We start from the raw sequence: 23,260 nt of genomic DNA on the forward strand, positions 1-23,260 counted from the left end.
CACTGTTCAAACACCACGTAAACATCCTGTCACCATCAATCAAACAATGTTCCGCTTTTCGTGGATAAATAATTCAGTAACAGTTTAACCGACAGTATGTTAAAAAAAGAGGGGGAAAACAACACAAAATTTGTTTTATTTTTGAGATCAAATTGACACTTTTAAGGACTGGTGCGAAGGAAGTAATTTTCCTAATCTACTACACCTTTTCCATCGCCGAGTGGTTGTCTTTTCGCATCTGGCTGTCAATAAATTTGTACGATCGTTTATGCCGCTCTGCGCGGAACGAGGAGGAAGCAGACTTTGGTTTATGTTTATAAATATTCAATCTTCTTGGTCGCTTCAAGCTACCATCTGCCTTCCAAAGAATTAATTGAGGCGTTATGGCCGGAATCGTATTTCTGGCATTCCTAGACTTGAGAGTGAAATGTTGTCACCTGTTTCGTTGAATTGAACTTTGTAGTGTAAAGTGATCTGTAAGTTCGGTTTAAACAGGAATATCAAAGAAGAACCGTACAAAATTGCCTTCAATCTTTAATTAGTTTATCAAACTTTAATTAACCATGATTAACATTAACTTTATTACCGATATATTCAACTGATGATTTTAAAGAAACCTCCACGAAATGCTTACGCCGTTATTTGCTTTCCTAATGTGCGTACGAAACACATCTTTCGGAACTGACTCATACAGCTAATGACAACGCGCAACGAAGGTAAAATGGTCGAGAGACCCTATTTTTGCGTTGACGTACTCAAAACAATCCATCACGGTTTTTGGTTGATCGCTGTAAAGATGTGACGCGCAACGGCGATGATTCGCGTGTCCGCTGCTAACCGGAAACGAGCAGTGAAAGCAAAAACATCCAACATGTAGCTAGTGTTGTTTGTCTTTGTTGATAGTTACTTAGTAGAGATGGTAAATTTAGTATGTGATACAATTTTGATAGTAAAAATATACCTTCATTCGAGTGTAATATTAATTTAATATTTGTGTTTACCAACACTCAAATTAATCTGATCGTGTGGGTACAGCATCGCATTCAAGAAGATTTATTTTAAGGCGCCCAAATGTAGGCTTTCCGCATTGCTTATAACAACAGCCAGTTTGCTACATGCACGGCTGTTATACAATCGCTGCCATAAATGCGGTATTCTTCTTAATTGTACAAATAAATGAGTGAAAATAACAGATTACTAAATGAGAATAATAAACATAAAAGTATTACCATATGGTAAACAAAGTTCAATGCGTAATTCGATTACTGTGAATAGATGATTCTCGCATTTCTCGCATTTCTCAGTATTCCAACACCATCCCTCAACTTCTTAATGTGTTTTTCCCCATGGAAACCTTTTACTACAAAATTCCTGCAACAGCTCGTGCGAATCATTTGCCAGCGCGTAACAAATTTGCCAAATGTCAAATTGTATTACATCCATCGATCGATACATTCTCGCAACGCGTCCAACCCGGTCTGGCGGCAAAACTTCAATGATAACCACCTTACCGGGAAACGCGGTTCCATTTTCACCCGAATCTCTCGTGACGTTCTTTTGTTTTAACCCAGATTATTATAATTATACACCGTTTCACTTCATGGAAAGCAAAGCATGGAAAGCATGGAAAGCATGGAAAGATCAACAATGTTCGTCTATCGCGGATTTTATTCCAGGAATGGGTCCAATTACCTTCCTAGGAATTTGTTGCACAATATATTGAAAGTTGGCTCAAGTTTATGGTAAAAAGAGCATTTGCGATACGTTAGCAAACGAAACGGAATGTTTTTACTGCGTTCTGCAAAACAAAAAAAACAACTGCAGGTTGCCTTTTAACCGGCACGAAAAAGGAGTAAAACTAAATTCGGCCCTTCACGGATGGGCGGGCGCGCAAGTCCATCACAAACGGTCAATAAATATTCTTCGATAGACTATAACAAAACACCACGGACAATGCTAATTGCATCAATTACGTTTGCTGCTCTTTTCCACCACGATCCACGAACCAAGATAACAACCGGTACAAATAGCATTGAACTAATCCAACTTCAACTTTGAATCATATCTTCTTTTTATTTTGTTCTGTTTCAGGCAGAATCCAATTTAACGCTAGTAGTTATTCTTGATGCCAATAATGTTATTAAGAATACACAATAATAAAAATAGTACATTACTGATAATAATCTAGTCTGAGTACTAGCAGCTGCTGCATCCAATCTGTATCGTTTGCGATTTGCGCAGACTATAATATTTACTACTACTTTTTACTAATTTGCTTACTCGTAATTACCCCTGCTTAAAATTTGATTGCTTTCCACATCGTATTCCTCTCTTTCACCTTCCTTTCTGCTTCCTTTTCACATTGTACAATTTAAAGCCAAAAACGAAAAATATCTACAGCGGTAAGAATCCATAATTTAGACACTTTCTTTTTGTAGCTTCCTTCTTTTTTTGTGTTATCCAACCAAATATAAACGCACAGCACTACTGTTAAAGTTTGATTCAGACTCGTGTTTAGACCATCATGTTTAGTGTGGCTAGGTTAGCCGTTTGTCCTCACCATTCGTTACCACATCCAGTGTCACTTCGAGTGACTTCAAAAGGCCTCTCTCGCTCTCTCTCTCTCTTTCTCGTCATTGGCCTCACTGTTACTCCACACATACAGGACATACAAACACATACACACCAGTGTAAATCATCTATTACAGGTTTAGAACAGCGATTAAGGTTACCTATTCCATATCTACTGGTAGAGATTGTTCGTTTTTGTTTTACGTCTCGATTTCCCATTTATAAACATTTCTTTAGTTTTTCCATTGAATATGAGTGTTTAAAGTTTGTGCGCCTTTTTATGGGTTGTAATTGGATTTCGTTTTCTTTCCATATCATACACGCGCGACCGAATATTTTCAGTTCTGTAAGCTCACACACGCACACGGCTGACGAATGGTGCACCCCCATACACAACACATGCACATTTGATCTCCTCACGGTGTTTTATATTCAATTTAAACTAAACTCTTCCGGCCGTTGCGTACCGAAAGCAACAACTAAATATTAAACTAATCCAAAAACAATTCATGTACAATCTGGCTAGGTGTAAAGACGTAAGTAAATTAGGGATAGCGAATCGTCACTCCCAGCTGCTCTGTCTCGTTTTTGCGAGATATGCAGATGTGTCTATAATATAACTGTCCTTTCCCGGGTTGTCCTTAATCGTGTAAAATCCTTCCATAATTGCTACTGTAATAAATACGCATACGGTTGTGTTTGTGTTTTTTTTTTCTTCTTGCTTCTGTTCTTCTACCGCCCTACAATCGCTTTAACACTATAAACAAACAATACAATTTGCTCTAAGAAAGGAAGAATACGGGGATTGGCAGGACAGTACTCTTCAAACTGGATCCATATACGGTTATTCGCGCATTGCTCTACTGAAATACTGATACTGGTGGTTGTTTTTTATACCTCTCCTTTCTGAACGCTACTTCACAATCTCACTGTTCAACGTACGCAGAGGGATTTCATAATTGGTTGTTAATTGCTTTCCCTAACTGGTGGTTAACTAACAAGAATAATGCTTCTCTCTTTTTTGCTTTGTAGAAGGAAAAGGGATGGAATGGAAATGCAAATAATTTACTAATACACCTACGGAGAAGTGCCATTGAAACCCACTACAGTAAGTGGGCGATGATTTAAAGCTACTGAACGAAGCTAGGGATGTACGATAGTGAGGGGTATTGTGTACCATTTTCGACAGAATCGTTCACACTAGCTATTGTGCTCTTTAGTATGAATGAGAAAAAATATGTTGTCCACCGCAACACAAAAGCTACACAAACAACTGATCTGATCTAGAAATATACAAAAACAATACGCACCAACACAAACGAGAACAAATCCAATGCCACTACCATTCATTGTTCGGCATGGGTAGACATTATTCTTTGCTGGCGCTTAAGGAACCGCTTTAGTGCAATCATCCAGTGGGACGATGGCGAACACGATGACGATACCGATGTCGATGGTTGCGATCTAGCCCGGAACAAACCACCTCGAAGCTGAAGACGCTTACGCCACTTGTAACCCATCGATTGTTTTTTCGCAATTTTACACTGCCGCTTAATAACGCTTTGCATAGTTCCATTGCCAATTTTTCGTGAATATGCCAAAGCTCCATTAGCAGGATGTATCGCGTAGCAGTAGTGATGAATGCCAGAGCCTTTCAACAAACCTCTCAATAGTAATGCTACATCGGGTTTATATCTGCCACCGGATGCTTCGAGTATAAGTGCCTCGTTGTTGCATTCCCTCCTGCTACGAGTACCATCGTCAACATCGATATTATCGTCGTCGTCATCATCCGAATCGTGATCGTACACATCGTCATCGGGCAGCTACGCGTTGGAGTAGAGATGCTCATCCATTGGCCGGAAGCGGACCCGCTGCCGATAGTGATACTCCTTCAGGTATGACTTAAGAGACTTTGGTAGCGTCAGCTCATTAATGCCATCGTACGTCGTGTTGCTCACGATCACCGCCCGGCAGAGTTGCTGCAGGCTGAAGCTAAAGTTACGATTCAGCGGGAACGTTAGCATCGGTTCGAAAAACATCACACAGGACGGATCCTTGTAGTGTTCCAACAGTCCAGTTACCGTCGAGGCCGTGAATACACCCGGATCGCGAGAGTCAAAACTGTTATAAATACAGAGTGATAAAACATGGGATTAGTATCACGAGTAGCGGTTGCGTTCTTGTCCATTTGAGATACTTACCTAAACTTGTGATTGAACTGCTCGATCCGAGCGTGCAACGACCGGTTGTACTTCCGGAAGGACACGGAAAACAGAAACTCTTCCTGCGCCGAATCACGCAACAGGAACGTACCCTCCGGTTTGCCTTCGAGCAACCGTTCCGCCTCGTACCGATCCATCTTCCCCCAGTAGAAGCTACAGCTGGTGATTTTCTGTAGATCCGGCACCAGACAGTGTATGAAATCGACCTGCGAATGTATGCGCAACCGACCGAAACCGTCACGACCAGCCGTGCAACGACCGGCCGCATCAAGCGGCTGTATCAGCTTGTTCGCCATCAGCAGACCCCGCTGCATCAGGTCGCGCGAATAGATGAACGCTATCGGATGGTTTGCGGCCGGACCGGACGCAATCGTTCCGCCGGACATTAGACGACGCGGATGGAAGTTGGGCGGTGCGTCCACTCCTTCGCGGATTTCCAGCTCACGCTGGATCCGGGCCCGTTCGTCACAATCCTCCACCGAGAAGTCATCGCTGGAAGGAAGAAAGAAAGCAAAAGAAATCCGTGTTAAATTGTGCACTTGTAGAAACATATACATTAAGGGAGAAGTCGTTCGAACTGAAGAGTCGTTGAAGTGGAAAGCTAATGTTCTCATGTACGAGGACATTGTGGTATGAAAACTGGACCTTCGAATCATAGACATTTGCGTTTGAGGCGTTGTAATCAAACGATAATTCTACTCTTGAACAGCTGAAGGGTGCAATATTCAATTATCTTCCCATTAAGCAGCACATAAGCGTACTTGTTATGAGTAATACTGCCATCCTTCCAAGAACTACAAATATTGCTGAAGAGGGCAGATAATGTTCATTCACACTTCATTTAGCGTCCATCGGGATGGTAATGAATGTAGCTGGATGCATAGGAACTGTGCAACATATTTCACTTTGATTACAACCGATTAAAATAGCATGCGTACACGAGCACCGTTCGCCTGCACCGATTGTTTAGTTGAAGTGGAATTTTCTCGGAAGCACTCTACACCGACCACGCATAACCACTTCAGTTCGGGGAAATCTTCACCGATACATTTTACAAACAGCCACAGAAACAGATTATTTTGCAAGCTTAACTCCTCGCACGTCGTACCTGGTGAGATCAAACAGCACGGGTGAATCCGACAGCAGTATCACATCGTTGGCGGGTGTACCGAATAGCTGGCCGGCTGCTGGTGATGATCCGCCCACACCTGGCCCCACTGGTCCGTGGTGTGCGTGATGATTCGAACCACCGGACGCGGTGGAGAAGAAGAACGTCGGATGATGGTCGGCAACCAGGGCGGCGGCAGTCATCGCGTGATGATGGTGATGGTGATGGTTAGCCAACATCGAGGCAGGTATCGGTTCTGGGCTGAGCGAAATCATCGGACCCGATACACCGGCCATCGATTGTGCGGATGTTCCCGCGTTACCCGAACGGAGCGAACTCAGCATATGGAGATTAAGCGGCAACAGTCCAGACCCGTGTATAGCTTCCTCCAACCATTCGACCGATTCGGCCGGCCTTGGGCTGGCTACCCTGGATGGTCCTGCCGCCACTACCGGCGGCACAGGCGATGACGATGGTGGAGGCGACTCGCTCACCTTCCGGTAAGCCGTACATACGCACGAATCATCCTGTTGGGCAAAGCAACACAATACATAACATGTTAGACGAAGCACTTCCAATAAATTAAAACACACGCACGAACGCCTGCCAAGTTCACACTTGTTTGCAAAATGCACCCTTCCACAAACCGCTTACCTGATCCGTTTCACCTTTCAGCAGCTTGGCCGAACTTATCAGCGAGCTTCCGCGAAGCGATGAGCCACCGTTTGCTACGGCAGACGACACAATACTGTTGCTCATATCCGTGGCCATTGCCGTGCTGGTGGAGGCACAACCGTTGGAAGAAGAGCCGGCACCTTGGTTGGTTGCTTTGGTCGTCTGTTTGTGTGCCTGTGCCGTTCCCGTGCCTGCTCGTGATTGTGAAGACCCGCTGGATGATTTTAGTGAGAAGGGCCAGTTGGACTTTTTCGATTTGGCACTGCCGGGGCTGGTGACAGCTGTGGCCGTATCAGTGCGGCCATTCTTCGATCCGCTGGTGCGCTGCTGCTTCTGCCCACTGCCCGGTATCCACGAGATGCGCGATCGTTGCTGCGGTTCTGGAGTGGTTGCTGCCGCTGGTGATACACCGTCACCCGTCGGAGTGGCGTTATTGGCACAACAACTACCGGTGCGTGCGTTTGACGAGCGCGATCGACGACCGGCAAACGATAAGGAACCGAACAGGGTAGAAGCGGTGGACGATGAAGACTTCCGGTTGCAACAGGACGTGACACCTGGTACCGGTGTTGATCCTGTTGTTTTCGTTTCGGCTGTGGACGACGACGGCACAACACTACCAGCTGCGACCGTCGTTGCTGGCGGACTGTCACTGGTTGTATTTGCTGAACTCGGCGAGGCTGTACTGGTCGGTGTTGTTGTTGCCGCTGCTGTCGGTTTCGAGGAATTGTCCTCCAACGCTACGGTCTGTACAGCATCCTTCCCAGTGCTGGGTACCGTTCTACCAACGGCAGATAAAGTTACCACCGAAGATGATCCAGCTGTGAGAGGGAGAAAGAGAGATGGAAAGTAAAATAGAGAGCGAAAGATAAATATAGGAGATGTTTGGAGAGTGAGAACATAAACGCACACGCTACGGTGATGGTTTTGCAAAGGCACAAGAGGAAAAGGATCACAGCAGCAGGGAAACCACGCACAATTCAACGCACATACGCTTACAGAGAGCGTGAGAGAGAGAGCGATAGAGCAGAAGATGATGCTGGGCTAGATACATGAGTGGAAGCGAAACATGAGAGCGTAACGGTCGGGTGGAATCTTATTAAGTTGGAAGCACTTCCAGGAAGCTCGGGCCAAGCGCAAATGCTCAAAGCCTCCACAGCACATCCCGGAACAGAAACTCATCACCGCACGATCCCTTTCGGTTTAGTGTTCTCCGTGTCCTTATCCTTCTCGGGATGAAGCTGGACAGCACTGCAAGGGATCCGGGGGTGGAAAAAAAAGGATCTTCCTCTGCGGGAGTAGGCCTCTGCAGGGTTTTCCCTGCATCTGGGTTGAAGGAAGCATGTGATCGACACTGAATGTGGATGTGTGAAACATGAGTGACTGAACCTCTATCTAGATTGGGACATGTTTTCCAAAAGGATACCGTTCTTGTTTTGTTTTGTTCAAAATGACACATTTTAACAAGAATTTGGTAAAATAAAACTCTCTCTTCAGGATCCGCATTTTCAACAATAGGAATTCGTTGAAGGTGGGATTTTTTTTTGTCCAAAAAACTACAGAATTAAATCTTTCGGACCCACCCATTCTCACCCGCAGCAAAAAAGGGGAGGAAAATACTCATTAGACCTATGAAAATGCTACCGGTTCTTCTGCTTCCTGGAGGAAACCTCGACGAATATGCCAGAATTCCCCGAATGGCGGAAAGACCAAGCTGCAAGTATCAATCAGCGAACCGGCCCGAGATTCCTTTTCTGTTACACGGACAACGAGTGAACGCAAATTAAGGGGATAGAAAAACAAAACTCCCACAAATGGTTTTGTGCCTTTGAGCGCAGAGCACCAACCATAACACAAAAAAAAATAAACCGCAAACAAGCGCACCCATCGGAAGTGCTACCAGGGACACCCCATTCTCAGAAGGTTGGGCCAATGTAATACAATGTAATGGCAGCAATGTAACTTCTTTTTTGACATTCTTAGAAATAAAAAGCAACAATATATGGAACCGCCAAACTGGAAGGTAAATTTGCCACACAAAATAAAAACGATAAAACAGACAACTTTCGTGATGGTTCAAAAGTTCCAACACCCCGAACAAATCATAAGCAGGAAGCAGCGCTCGGGGCGGCAAAATTAAGCTACAAAATGGAGCAAAACGGTTTATGCAAAGCAATGGTGTAGCGAAAGAAGAGTTCTTGAGATGAGGAAACCCACAATAAAGTGTATCTAGCACAAAGCCCTTTTAAAAAGTTACCCAAACTTCAATCAACCAATGTGATTTGGTAGAAAACTAACTCCACGAGGAGTTACTACTGCTCTGAAGCTAACACAAACATACACGCCCATAAGAGCATGCGCGTACACAAAAAAGGATAGAAAAAAAAAAACACAATTTACAAAACGGAACCGAATACGCGGAAATAAAACTAATCTACCAACAAACAATTGCCACGAACTGAGATGCTTCCATTTCCGAGCCCTTTTGGCTCGAACCGTACATAGGAGTTTACGCTGGTGGTCAGTTGCCCCCACGTTCCTCCCCGTCGCCAACAGTTTGTTATCCTTTCGGACATGGCTTAATGGTTTCCTCGGACGGTTATCCTGTTTTTGTGAAGGTGTGCATGCGCTAGCAGTTTGCACACAAAAGGTACAAAATTCAATTTACCAAGAATGGATAGCAATTGGGACTCGTCCTCGGGACAATCTCATCCCTCCCTGGCTGCGTACGAGATGATTCGTTTGTCCCTTCCTGCATTAAAAGGTGTCCTCGTGTACATGTCCTTTGACGCGCCCCCTCCCACCAAACACGCTCCTTCCCGATTGCTAATTTGAGGATTTTCTGATTTTCTCCCGTGAAGCGGATTCAATGTAAACACAGTCAACACAAGCGAACGGTGTGTGCAAGATGTGCGCAATACCCGATACCCGAACCGCTCGTTAGCAGTTGCCGTTTGATCCTGGCTCAACGGCAGTGCGAGGCCTTCCGAGTATAGAGCACCCTTTCACCCTCACCCTCGCTCTACGGGAATGCGTTTAGATTTGAAATGTTCCAAATAGCAAACCCAACGACCTTCCATGAATCCGCATAAATTTACATCAAAAGGCGTCGACAGGACGTTTACCGGTTTACGCAGAATTCCAAGAGGTCATCATTTGCACTGTGCAATACAACATACAAGCATGGCAGGATCTTCCTTTCACGTCCCGCCCATCATCTCTGTTGCTCATTCTTCATCATCGGTGCGCGAAAGTCGAGCATAAACCATCCGAAATTCACGGTGAAACATGTTGCGACAAGTAGAACGGCAGCATATTATGTTCGGGGTTCGATGGCGTATCTCGTGTGCACAGCCGCTACCGCTGCTTATCGCACAGCTGCGCCATTCCGGTGGCAATTCCTGGTCGTGTGTACACACGAAAGCGGAACAGCTGCGAACGTTCTTTGCCCTATAGCGCGCACAGTTGCTATCCTCCTTTCGACCAAGTGACCTGTTTTGCGCTCCGAACTCCTCGGTACTTGTGGAGTTGCAATGGAAGATGTACTACACCTCCTGTAACGCTACACCCACTAGGTTCGCTCCAGTTGTAAGCGTGTCCCGAATGGCAGGACGTTTTCGGTGTCGCCTCAAACCCCTCCACGTCTGACAATAGGAGGGCACACTTCCATCGGCGCTGAACCGACACTAATATAGAGCAACACAGCGGTTTGGTTTCGTATCGCCGCGCTTTAAGTACGATTTGCCGATAGGCCCACCGCTTCCAGTTCCACTGTTGGCACGCCAATTATTGCAAAACTGTATCGCCGCGACGCAGTAAACATAGTACTTCGGGGTGGGCCCACTGGCCCAGACGACACATGCGAGACAGACATTTTTTGGAAGCAAATGCGATAATGGGCCGGCGGGACAAATTATGGCAGATCACCGGCCGGAGGTTACTGGGCGATTGTGCGAGGGCATTCGGTTTTTTTTTTTTAATTTAATTGTCTTGAACCTTCTGTCCCTGTAACGGCGGTTCCGCGAGTTTTCAAAGGTTCCGGATCGCGACCGGAGATAGTTCCTCCTTGGGAGGACTTGTAATCTATGAAACGCGGCGAAAGAAACGTTCGTCTTGTGGGTCATTAAAGTCTATATTATTGCACTCATTTTCATATGGAAATCAATTATTGGTAGTCTACAGATAGGACAGGACTGTAAGTTTCTACTCTTCGCACGATTTCTTACGACAAATGACTCTATAAGATCTCTAACGTCAAATTTGTTACACCAAGTTGAGTAGTCGAAGACTGATCGAGAAGAAACTCTAACTTCAAAGAAAAAAAACCCAACTCCTTTCTCTTTCTCCACTCTTCTCGACTCCTTCGACTCTCTTCCTGCTGTGGTCACAAACGCGAATCTGCAGCTGCTAATAGAAACATTACGTACGAAGCGCAAATTAAAACATTAGACCGATCAAAATGAATCGCGCGAATTGGGCGACGTTAATCGACAAACGGTCAAACGAGAGTTCATATGTTCCTCTCGCACTCGTCCCGAACAGGCCTCGCGTTGCAACACCGGCAATATTAATCTGCTGGTAACAAGAAAAAATAACAAAATTAATGATCCTCCAACAACATCCAATATGGCGCGACGGTACGAAGAAGCAGGAAATTTTGGATCCTCTTTTCTTTTTGCACTGCACTGCAAAACAGGAAAGCGAAATTAGCGGCCCATTAAGACCGTCGGACGCTATATGGATAAGGGTGGCTTTTGCTAGCTCACATCCGCCGCACTCGTTATTTTATGTGTTATCAAAACCTATTACTAAAAAAAACAGTTCCATATTCTTTGTTTTTCTATTCGTTTTCGCTTGTAAACAGCTCTTCAAACTCCAAGTGATGTCTTCACTGCATCTCGGCAAAGAAACTGTCACCGGCCGCTTTCGGAGCACGATCATCACAAACCAACATCAATAAATTCCTTTGAAATTGGCCTACGCCTGTGATGTTTGAGTTTGCAGAAATGGTTCAACAAATTCATGGAACTTTCACCAAGATCACCTTATATCATCGTAAGAAATCTTGCAATCAAATAGAAAAACAAACAAACCATCACCGTGCGCCCTCGTTCTCCCTTTGAAGTGCCAACCATTCATCGTTTGTACGACCAACCGTCCCCTAACCCAACCTTTCCCGTCCGTGTGTAGTTGGCAACACGTACAAATCAAACGGTTTTGTAAACTAAAGTAATCGTCTACCAGCGAACAACGGCACAGCAAAAGGTCTACTCTTCGTGCTCCACTGCAAACCTCTATCAATATATTTTGACAGATCGTTCCGCGGATTTAAGAACGAAGGTGATTGCGGAGAAATTAAGACGGAAAGCTGTTTTCCCCGAAGCTGCAGTCCCTTTGAAGATCAGCAAAGGTTTGGCTTGGTTGAGCGTCATGTTTTACTTCTGGATGACGTAATACATGCATGCAAAAGCACAACTTGTCGCTCAATCGAGAGTTATTCAAGCAGGCAGGCAGATGACAAACAGTAAAATTTTATTGCAAAAAAATGTGCCCAACTTTGTATGAAGCATGATTCCCAGCAATTGGCAACCTACAAAAGAGGTCGATTGTCTTGAACTTCCCACAAGTTCTAAGTATTCTCCAAATAGTTTGCATGCTACACTAACTTACAGAATTCGGAACAAAGAAGATAATATCAAATACCGGTTACTAATCCCCAAATACAAAGCATGAGACTCAAACTATTTCCCAACTAATCACCGAGTTTGAGATGTAAAGTAATCCTTAGAATTGGATAGTTTTCGTCTTGACTTCACAGAAATATCTCCGGATTAGAATCAATCTAAAAGCCCCAACTTTTACAATGTTCATCAAATATCGAGGAAGGCAGTTATCGCTTGAGGCGCTTTTAACGATTAGTAGCATGCAAACACGATACTTCCGACTCCCTACCTTTGACACGCACACAAAAGGGTTTCGAAAGGCCTACCAAACAATGGAAACAACATGAATCACCTGCATCACCAGGTACATACAAACGAAATCCGAGACGTAAGCCTGTAGCGAACGGATATCATAGACACACCAGACGGTGAATTCCACTGCAGGGAAACACTGATACCCAATGACTCATAGCATAACGCGTAAGAAGTTCACACTCCTCCTCTGCCACTAATCTCCCGAGCGAACAGTGAAAGTATTTAGCCACCAGCTCATCAGCTTCCTGGCAAAACATTCCACGGCAATTAACGCAAAGTTCCCATGACACTTCACACGCTTCCCTGCTGGCATCCAATTCTTACTACTAATTGGATGACCAATAATCCGACCATTTGTCTTAGACATCACCGAAAGCATGACTGTTCGGAAAACGTTGCCTCCTTTTACACGATACTGGAAACGAGATCACTCCTTCTCTATCTCTGTGCCTATTTTCCAGCATTCTAATTTCCAGAAGCGGAATGATGCTCGGCGTTGTAACAGACCGATGGTAGTTCTTTGACTTCGACCCTTAATTTGCTTAATTGCAATTCACGCTGGTCAGGGAACCCAGATAATCTACTCTCTCTCCTATGCAAGAAGCATGACGTAAAAAGGTTGATAAATTACTAACAATGTTAACACTTTTGTAATAAGACGACATCTATGAAGGGATTGATTCTAGACAATGTCAAATGCACAAAACTGAGGCACTCGTCCGTTGCAAAAACCTATACTAACCTTCGGAAGCTGTGGATCCACAGTCCTGGAAGGGCCACAATATCTTCAAAAATCTTTTATGAGCCATCACGATAACATCTGCAGATGAAGCTGTCCACGATGCAGGTAAAGCACTCAATGTCTTCCACGCATGAATGATGATCACCACAATAACTTTTGAACAACTTCAAGAGCGATAAATTGTCTTTTAATTGACGCCCAATCGCAAACACAGTTGCACTAACACTGCACACGATCACCAGGGAACTTCGATTCCCAAAGCGCAACTGTCACCCTGCACCGTCGTAGCAGAACTGCATTAATTCGGCGAGTAATCTTCACTGATATTGTACCACACGCAAACAAACGTCTGATGAGCCGGGTGCCCCAGACTCGAACTCAGCGCAGAGGGTGTGTGTGTGTGCACGAGCATGGTGACGCATGCTGAGAGAACGACGAAAACCTTCTGTCCTGCCCGCGCCGCCCTCCCGGCCGTGCTCCGATGGATGATCTGAGCTTGATCGTTCACTCTCGAAGGAGCGCGGACGTGCCGTACCAGTAGTCGGTACGTATTAGCCCGTAACCGCACGCTGGCAGAACGAAAGAAACACAACCGACCCGAAACCCCGACACAACCGCCGCGAATCGCTGAATCGTAAAATCGCGGGCCCTCCCCTACAGATGATTCCAATGGCTTATGGGACCGAGGGGGGGGAGGGGGAGGGGGTGGAAGAGGTAGGGTTTATGGGTTTCAAGTCAATGCTGGTAGAAATGATTGCGAGCGCGATACTGTTTGCTGCAGCGAAGGAGAACAAACCGCTACCACGGGTGACTTCCTTGCTGGCCGGGGTCGTCGTGTGCGTCGTGTGTGATTCGACTAACAGCAGAGTGACCCGTGTTAGAGTACCCCCCCTTGGTTCTATGTCACGCTGACGGCAAACCCTCCCCGCGATTGATGAAGTTAAGAAGGAAAGGAAACATGAGTTATCAGTATTGCTTGGTTGCGTCGCGATCTTCACCACCACCACCAGCCCATCGCACACCGCACATGGTTAGGGAGAGGATTGTCCCCTGCAACGTTTGTCACTGCGTTGCAGATGCGATCGCAACAACACTTGCTACAGTGTTTGTCCCGCGAGGCGTCCAAAAAACTTAACTCGCGTGAAGTTACCGCAACCCTAACAACGGTTTCCATTCATCGGAATCGAAAATTGTCTGTGACTAACCGCGAACGAACATGAACGATCCTGCTGTTCGATGATTCTCGGCGTTACGCGCAGCTGCAGTTGTTTACATCAGCGCGCGGGTTCTATTACGCTGTGCCAATTTTCTGCCGCATGTGTATCGCACTCCAACGCTCAAGCGGGGTCTCGGCTCCTTCGCGGCATCCCCTCGCGGCCGAGTGTTAGATTTGTAATCTTCCATAAACATAAATTAATAAACATCACAAAAGCTTCTAATACAATGGCTTCCGCTCTAATCACACTTGGCTACGAACTCTGCTTTCCCCACACCAAACCTTCGTTCGTCTACAATCGGCATTTGCGATTCTCACGCGCTAGAATTAAGCCGCCTTATCGCCAATATACCTACCACAACTGCAACTGGCACATTAACGGGCTATTCTTCGTGCCTTCGTGCTGGGTGCGGGGAGGGGGGCATCCACCAATCTACCCACAGCGGAAGTTCCCAGAGGGCCAAAGACACATCCCTCACATGGCACCTTGATTAAGATGGACTCGACTCGAGATCAGATGACGACATCATCCTTCTTTGCACCCGTATTACCGAAAAATGATGCAATACTAATCCCGTCTTAACAAAGATTTGGAGCAGAGGATTCGGGGCGTAACGCGGAGCGTCAAAGACGGTGACATTGAGCAGTCTCGAACATTCTGGACCAAATTTTGCGCGTGCTAAAACATCCACATTCCAAGCGAAACGGCCTTACTGGGTGCTTGATGGGGAACTACTTACTGGGAGGAATGGGACTGTTTATTCTTGCACAAACCACCCGAACGGTGGGGTGTGATGTTGATAGACGGACCTATCTGGAAGTCACTACCATATTCCGTAAATGAGGCATGTTTGACACATGATTGATTAGCGATAAGATGACAACACTTTTCTCGCAACTGTTCGTGCGATATGGTCTCAATCTTTGCTTTAACTTTCCAAGAAAGTTTGTAATTCTGGTAATAGATAGATGTTCGTCATTTGCAAACACATGATGCCGATAGTTGTACGCCTACCGTTGCAATAAGAGACTGATGTTTTTAGGAAATTAATGATAAATTTTAATCACACATCCAATAAAGCTTGGGTAATGCGCTATACAAGCAGAGGCCATTTAACATTACAAAAATAAGAGACAAACACAACAGATGATAACACCATTTTGGAGGTATATAATAAGTTAGAGCCCGGACACCACGAGCCCTGCGCCTTGTAATGCATAATTTGTCAGTATTCTTTTCAGTGATGATTCATGGAACACTCCAAGAATATCCGCCCATTCTAACTCGCAGCAATCATAAGCATGATTCACCAGTAGTTGTACATCCAGCACTAACTGGAATTTTCAACGGAATATCACCGTAGCTCCAAACGTTTGACAAACATGCACGGAATAGAGCAAACATGACGGTAAAGCATATGATACACACATTACGCCACCTCTTGTAACTTCGCTATCGGTGCGCTATTTCCGTTATCAGTCTTATCGAATTCTTCACAAGGTAGCGTGTTAGGTTCTCGCAAAACCCCTTAGTCATAACCGCCGATGGGTCCGGGTCCAAAACAGAATGGTATACAGCTCAAAAACCGTACTTCCTAAGAGGCTTTACTATCGATAGCACATACACACCACACCCACTTGCCGTTTGCTAGATTCATTCATAAACACTTTGCACGGTGAATGAAATTCCCCCCCACTTAATAAAATGCATGGAAATACGGCGACAGCCAAGTTACCACTAACTACGCACTCACGCACACCAGAGCGCTCGAGCAACATTTCACAAAACGAGACGCAAGCAAGTGATAAGAAGGTAAACACACAACATCGCATACGCAACAATTCTATCACCAGCAAACCGGAAACGGTTTAAGCAATTGAGGCACAATTTCTTGAGAACTCGGACAAAGGCTGAAGATGTCCTCAAAAAAAAAAAAGATCACACTTCTTTCGATAGTCCCTCGCGCATTTGAAGCGTTAGCGGTTCCGGGATGCTTGTAGAGACAAACGGGAAGCTACGGTGAGGTGAGGTGGCCGGATAGACCGTGGTGTGTCATTTATGAACTGTCCCAATTATCATATTGAACGGTTTAATTCAATCAAACGTTTCCCAGTCGCGCCGAACATAAAGATGTGAAGGAACTTGTGTTGTACACGATTCGTCACGTTAATGGACTAGAATTGGTCCTGTTCCCGCGGTGTGTCAGTTCATGTTCGTTGTATCAGAAACAGTGTTTGTCTATTATCTGCCTCAAACTACCTCCTGAAACATGTTTTAAAACACGACGAAAAGTAAAATCCCATCCCCACGGCAGTACTGGGAATTTTGCTCGGAATTCCGACACCCACCGACATTCCCTGTAATGTCCCCTTGACCTTATTGACCACCGCCCGTGACACCATTGTTACGTAGCAAAGCATATTGCACCGTTATCTAGTGACGAAAATACCCCGTTACCTATGCTACTGGGGCACAAATTGAAAGAAGAAACGCCACACCGGTTTTTACGCGGGCCAAGCATTCAAGCACCGGCCCAGGAAGCCGGGTATTAGGGCGAACCAGTACAACTTTAGACCAGCGTGTCGTCTGTCAAGCGTAGTTGGCAAACGGGGGAGTAGAGCGCGGCGGTATTTGCACGGCCGTGGGCTGATAACGCAACACCTTCCCGGAATTGACTCACATTTCTGGCCAGTTCCGGGGAAGACCGGGTAGCTATCGAACCCACCACCCAATGCTTCACCGCGTCCCACAAGGGTGTGGAGATTGCATACCGCAAACGCAAGCAAACATGTACGACATCGTGAACATTGTTCCGCTGGAAGTGCTTACGCTGCTTCCAGGAACTCCCACATCTGTCAGTCTTGGGCGAAATATCCGACGAACGCTCATCCAACTTGCAGGCATGGGATGTGGTCGTACATCACCCACCCGATCCGTGCACTGAAACAACTGATGGGAAAAATCTTAACGGTTCACACACACACTACCGATACATTCCGTCCATGTTCGGCGAACCCGAAAGCCAATTTCCTTTCTTGGCGTATAATCCCATGCCGTACAACACCGGATGTGGAGTGTTTAAGCGTGTGGAAAACAGATTCGGTGAAACCTTCTGATAAGAGAGATGTACGCGCTGCTGTGCACGTGTGTTTGGTTTTTAGACTGTTATTAGAACAGATATGAAATGCGCTGTGCTTGTGACGAAGTCAAAAAAAAAACGAATTGCAATGAATTTGGCGTACTGTCACATTCATCATCCTAGTCACATACACCCCGTCAACAACACATATAACTCTTCATTGGTTACAGCATGAAGAAAACGTTTGTATGTGCTGTTATCTTCAGATTGTCACGACGTCTAACGGATGACAGGACATTTATAATGCAGCAGTACAATCAAACACCACCCAACGCAATCGGAATTGCGCTGATTCTGACAGCAAACACTTCATCGAACGGTGTGATGTGATGTAAAATCAATGCTTACCAATTCTGTTTGGTCTGCCCCAAACTTCTTCATCATCCGACTTGCTGTACCGAGCGAAGTAGGACGAAGTCGTTCAGGATAGTTGCCATCCCACTAACTAGGACACTCACTTTCCCATCGAACAATACTCAACGATGGTAGCAGTGATGGCGTACACACCGTAAACAACACCCTTGAGGTAAGGCTAATGGGAAAACACTGTGTGCTTCGGGTGTGTTTTGCATGTTAATAGGACAGCCGTGCAAGATGGAACGAACGAAAATGCATCTCTCTGTGCAGACACACTACCGTCAGGTAGTGATATCCAATTTTCCCATTTTATCGCAAACACTTTTCCCGGAACGAAGACGAGCACAGCTCGACTGCTCGGCTACGGAACACTCTTTTCCCTTTGGTGTTGTTGCCGAGCGAGTGGGAGTCATCGTCGTAAAAGAAAACACGACGCTTCAACAAACAAGCACGGAAATTCATCGGAAACGCTGGAATGGAAAATTTCTTTCCCAGGCAGATAGGAGAAGCAATAAAAAAAAACAAACTCATGCTCGCAACACAGGACGGACACAGCTTCATACCTCGAGATAGAACAGACGGTAAGGTAAAATAAAACAAACAGCAAAAAAAAAAACCTGAAGCGACCGAGCGCAGATTGTTCGTAATTGAATTCACAATTTTCCATTCTTGCAGTGCCACGATCAAAGTGTACCGGCACTTCCGGAAATTTTCAACGCCATCCGCACAATCTCATAAGCGCCCGGTGAAACGCTACAATGCCACGCTTCGTGTTTTTATACGACCACGCCCGCCGCCGCCGGTGCATCTCGGCTGTATGTCAGCTGCCAACAAGGACAGCGATGTTTTATGAAAATATGTTTCTTCAATAAATCGTCAGCAGGGGTGCAGAGCATCGGGAGGGAAGAGCGTGGTGTAGTGTAACTGACACTTAACTTTCCTGTGCATCGCTGTGCCATTAACTATTAACGAGAAGGGACTTCAAAGACCGTTTGTGGAAACATTCACTACAAAGCGCCGTCGATCAATATTTACCTCCGTGTGCAGCAACATGTTTCGTGGAAAGAGAAAGATTGTCTCAAAGAGTTTGTACTCCTTTGCAGAGATGCAAAGCATTATTTAGAACAAAAAAAATCCCATTAATTGCACAAAAATACTTGGCAAAGCACTTTGTGCATCCGCAACCTTGATCTTCATAAATAGAACCGGGTCTAGACGAAAACAACTCATTCAAATAGTTGACGTGCTGCCATTAAATTTGAACATTATCTCACTGATCCTACGACCTTACTTTTATACCACACACCGAGCAGAATCGTAAAACTCAAGCACAGCACAAAATAGGCAAATTTTATGACCCATATTTCCCAACCATGGGTGAGGATCCGTTATCCGGCGGACAACTTATGCGAAGTATGCGCACCCATGAGATTAAATACAAATAATTTAATCGCACACGATTGTGGAAATACATATTATTGTCGCGAAATAAGGCACACAAAATCGTTTCTACATTCCATATCAGGGGCACCAACCTGCATTGCCGCAGCGCGCGCAATCCCCCACCAATCCCAACGATTCCATAAATGGGCGATAGAGAACAGAGAACCAGTATGAAAACCCTCACCTGCACCACGGGCGCACGGAACTCGCACCACCGTTTAATGACTCGCAGCAAGATGTCCGAGCGAGTAGCGGTAGCGTAACTCACTCAGTGGACATGATACTGAGATGCCTTCGGTACCGCGCATGACCATACAAAATAACTTCCCACGATCCAAGGTAAATTCTACCGACCAGCAGCTAAGGCACTGAGAAACTGATCACATTTTTCCCGCCCTTTTTCATCACGGCCACCTACCTTCAGTGTTGTCCGGTTCGGTTGAAATCTGAACAGACGAAGGAGAGACGCCCGTGCCGCTCGGACTGCTATCCACCGCCAGTGAAGTCACCGCAGGAGCACTCAGTTCTGGCAGTTTTTCGCCACCGGTTAGCGAAGGTGTCACCGAAGGTTGGTTGCTGGTGTTGAGAATCTTCTCCTCCACCTCGCCAGCATTGCCATTGTAGATGCTCGTTCCGTTCGCCATCGAACTCGAGGCTCCACCACTGCCGTTTAGCAAACCGCCCAGCGAACCAGATGCATTGGCTGCCATTGCCATGGCACAGCACGTCGGACATTCACCAACACTGTACGGATGTTCACCACTTTCCTCCGTCACATTGTTGTTGCTACTCTGTCGCTGTCCTGTCGCTGAAGTTGTGGCGGGACCCAGCCTCAATCCCTCGAGCTTATCCTTCAGATCGATATCGATGTCCATAAAGTGTGGGCCGGCAGTGGCCGGTCCCACGGACGATCCACCGGAAGGGACATCGGCCGGGCGAACTATCGCACCATTGCTAGAGCCAACCATCCCAGCGGGGATCCACTGATGTGGAGCGTGCTGCTGTCTCCAATCCATTGTATTACTGCTGAGTGCGACATCTGGCGGTAAATCTGCGACACCGCCCGTCACCGGATGGTGATGATGTAGATGGTGCAGATGCATCAGATGATGATGATGGTGGTGATGGTGCAGATGGTGGTGATGATGGTGCAAGTGTCGCAACCGATGCAACAGATGACTGATTGTGGCGGGATCGTGCCCACCGATCATAAACGATACTGCAGGCGGTACCGGCACTGCACTTGAGTTCGCAGAGTTGGAAGACGTCGACGATAATGCAGCGGGCACCATTGCGGCGGGTGTCGACGATATCGTCGAAGGTGTCGGCATATTTGGCGTCTCGTTATTGTTCAGCCGATTGTCGATCGCTCCTGTTGTGTTCACACTGCAGCTACACCGCATTACCGTTTCTCCGCTATCTGCTGTCGGTTCAACTGAGCACCCAAAATTACCATTCTCAAGGCATGCACACTGACGCGGAGAAAGTGAATCGTCTGCGGTGCCGTCCACTGCAGGTCCAACACTACCATCAGCTTCCCCGGCAACGGTTCGCACGTCGGTATCGCCCGTCGCTGTGATATCCGCTGCCTCCGCACCGGTGTCATTCGGTTCCATTTTCAGCATGCAAATCGTAATGGTAACGGAGCTTTTCGCGTTATCTTCCTCTTCCTCCTGGGTCGTGGCTGCGTTGCACTCAGGCACACGTCCCACTCGCTCGATGTCACGTTCAGTTACGTTTAGCGCCGACTCATACGCAACATCGACCACACCACCATGCCCCGGAACGCTAGGGCTGTCGCGCACCGTCACTACTTTCCTCGCAACCGATTCTACCGGCACCAGGTGGTGCACAGCCGTCACGATCAGTTGTGAGTTGTCACTTAATTTACCGTCACCGCCAGTACTGCTACCGCTGCTACCACCAGCCTCCTGCTGTTCGGCACGGTTGGAACCTTTTTTCTCCTTCTTTTGCTTCCGTTGCTGATGCTTCTGCTCTCGCTGGAGGCGACTATGTTTGCCCCCCATGAGTGTCCGATCCGATCGTTCGTCTACGACTGACGATGTCTGCGGCGTACACGCTGCTGCACAACCGTACGCATTTGGTACACGCGGTGACACGAACTTTGCGACGGTCGGGAATGATGATGATGACTGTAACGCGGCGGTCTTACTTATTCGGCGACGCGCACACGTTTGTGTTCGCTGTTCGGCCACCCGCCCCTTCCCTTCTCTGCCTCAGTCTGTTTATCTTACTGCGATATTGCGCAGTCGCACTTTCTACACGCCCCGGTCTAGACACCGCCGGGGTGTAGCGGTTGGTTAGGTTGGGGGCTGTTATGCTGCGTGATGTGCTGTTTTGCCGAACGCACGCGGTAGGTTCGATTAGCCGGAAAGTAACGTATTTTCGGGTGTTGGTTTGCGCGGTATGATGTTTGGTTCCTGGAAGAGATTAAACGTTTATTAGATTTCTTCCGAATTTTATTTCTATGCTACGTGGGTTGTTGGACGTGGCCTTTCGTCAGCTAGTCTGCCCAATCCGGCAGTAAAGTTCAAGGTCACTGAATGTAAAATACCTGCCAACTATATTTCTAATCTTGTTCTATCGTTCCTATAATTATGTGCTCTCCTTCGCAAGAAAACCGGTATCGATTGACCTCTCAGTACATAAAAAAGCATTACATCTCCCATTGTAGAATACCATTCGGCATATCCCATTCGATTCAAATTAGGTAAGTAAACCCACTTTCTGGTCCATGTGATGTTGTTTAGACATCCAAGGTAGCGAAGCACTTATCACGTCAAACTATGCCATCGGAATTCGGTTTCTACACGTGCACTGTTCGCCCTATCGTTATCTTTCAAGCACCTTGTGAACCATTTATCCTTGGCAGCGATACACATTATACGCGTAACATACTCACTTGCGCTAGAATTCTTCAACACGCAAAGTGACCCTGAGCACTATTTTCCTTAGAAGTCGACGATGTCCATTAAAGAGGAAAAACACAACACAACTAAAACCAAATAACCCAATTTGGCTCGGTTGAGTTTAGAATCATGCGCATGCAGGGAAGCGCTGCTTTTGATTTGTTTTACCTTCTGTTCCATAATTCAACCAGCCAACACACCCTTTTCCGAGCGTTTGTTTTGAAAGTCATCCCAGCCACCCAAGTGCGGGACGACCTGGTAGCAACTCTTAAACAACTAGTGGCTGAGACGGGCAATTTGTAATGTAAAATAGTGATAAAGTAGATGCATATGTGGCGGAATACACATGAGTGCGTACTGAAATTGAATTAACTACACACCTGGGGAGTCACCGGCCCAGTATCCTTGTAGACGAGTCGCCCGCAGTGCTGCGCACAGAGTCAGGTTCGCCGAATTCTGTACACATGTTCTAAACTCCACACACCCACTCCGACGTAACCTACTTTTGGAGGTAACAGCGTGTGCTAAGACCGCGTAAGGAGGTCAAACCTGAAGGACTGTATCGGATTTATATCGATCGATGATGATGAAAAATCGCACCATTAACACACAGTTTAGGTGCTCCCCCTCTCACTCATTCTTTCCTTGCTTCTGGTTAGAAGTTTTACCTCGTGTCGAACATTTACAAACAAACATTCTCCAACTGTTGCACGGTAAATGTGCAATTGCTTGGCTCTAGCACAACTCGCGCACCGTGTAAACAATAATCCTACCCGCCCCCGCAATGGGTGGTTTCCATAAACAACCACCGCGTCGCGTTTGACCAGACGCACTAACCCCGCGGTTTCTGAACCAACCGACGCGACAGTCGTCGC

The 23,260-nt window shown here is 46.3% G+C and overlaps 1 protein-coding gene across 1 annotated transcript; it reads right to left on the minus strand.

The window, feature by feature from the left end:
* Positions 1-4,397: 4,397 nt before the first annotated feature.
* LOC128719184 (mucin-5AC-like) lies at positions 4,398-21,482 on the minus strand. The gene is made up of 5 exons (XM_053812807.1): positions 19,874-21,482; positions 6,559-7,400; positions 5,905-6,431; positions 4,776-5,288; positions 4,398-4,695 (listed from the first exon to the last, which is right to left on the minus strand). The coding sequence occupies exons 1-5, from the start codon at positions 21,480-21,482 to the stop codon at positions 4,398-4,400; spliced, it is 3,789 nt and encodes a 1,262-aa protein (XP_053668782.1).
* Between the last annotated feature and the right edge of the window lie 1,778 nt (positions 21,483-23,260).

Source organism: Anopheles marshallii, chromosome 2 (assembly GCF_943734725.1).
Source record: "Anopheles marshallii chromosome 2, idAnoMarsDA_429_01, whole genome shotgun sequence".
Lineage (NCBI taxonomy): Eukaryota > Metazoa > Arthropoda > Insecta > Diptera > Culicidae > Anopheles > Anopheles marshallii.

Coding starts and splice junctions, on each gene's coding strand:
- LOC128719184 (XM_053812807.1), bottom strand. CDS start 21,482: ATGGGGGGCAAACATAGTCGCCTCCAGCGAGAGCAGAAGCATCAGCAA. Junction 7,401..19,873: donor CGAACCGGACAACACTGAAG/GTAGGTGGCCGT, acceptor TCCCTCTCACAG/CTGGATCATCTTCGGTGGTA. Junction 5,289..5,904: donor GTGCTGTTTGATCTCACCAG/GTACGACGTGCG, acceptor TCTTCCTTCCAG/CGATGACTTCTCGGTGGAGG.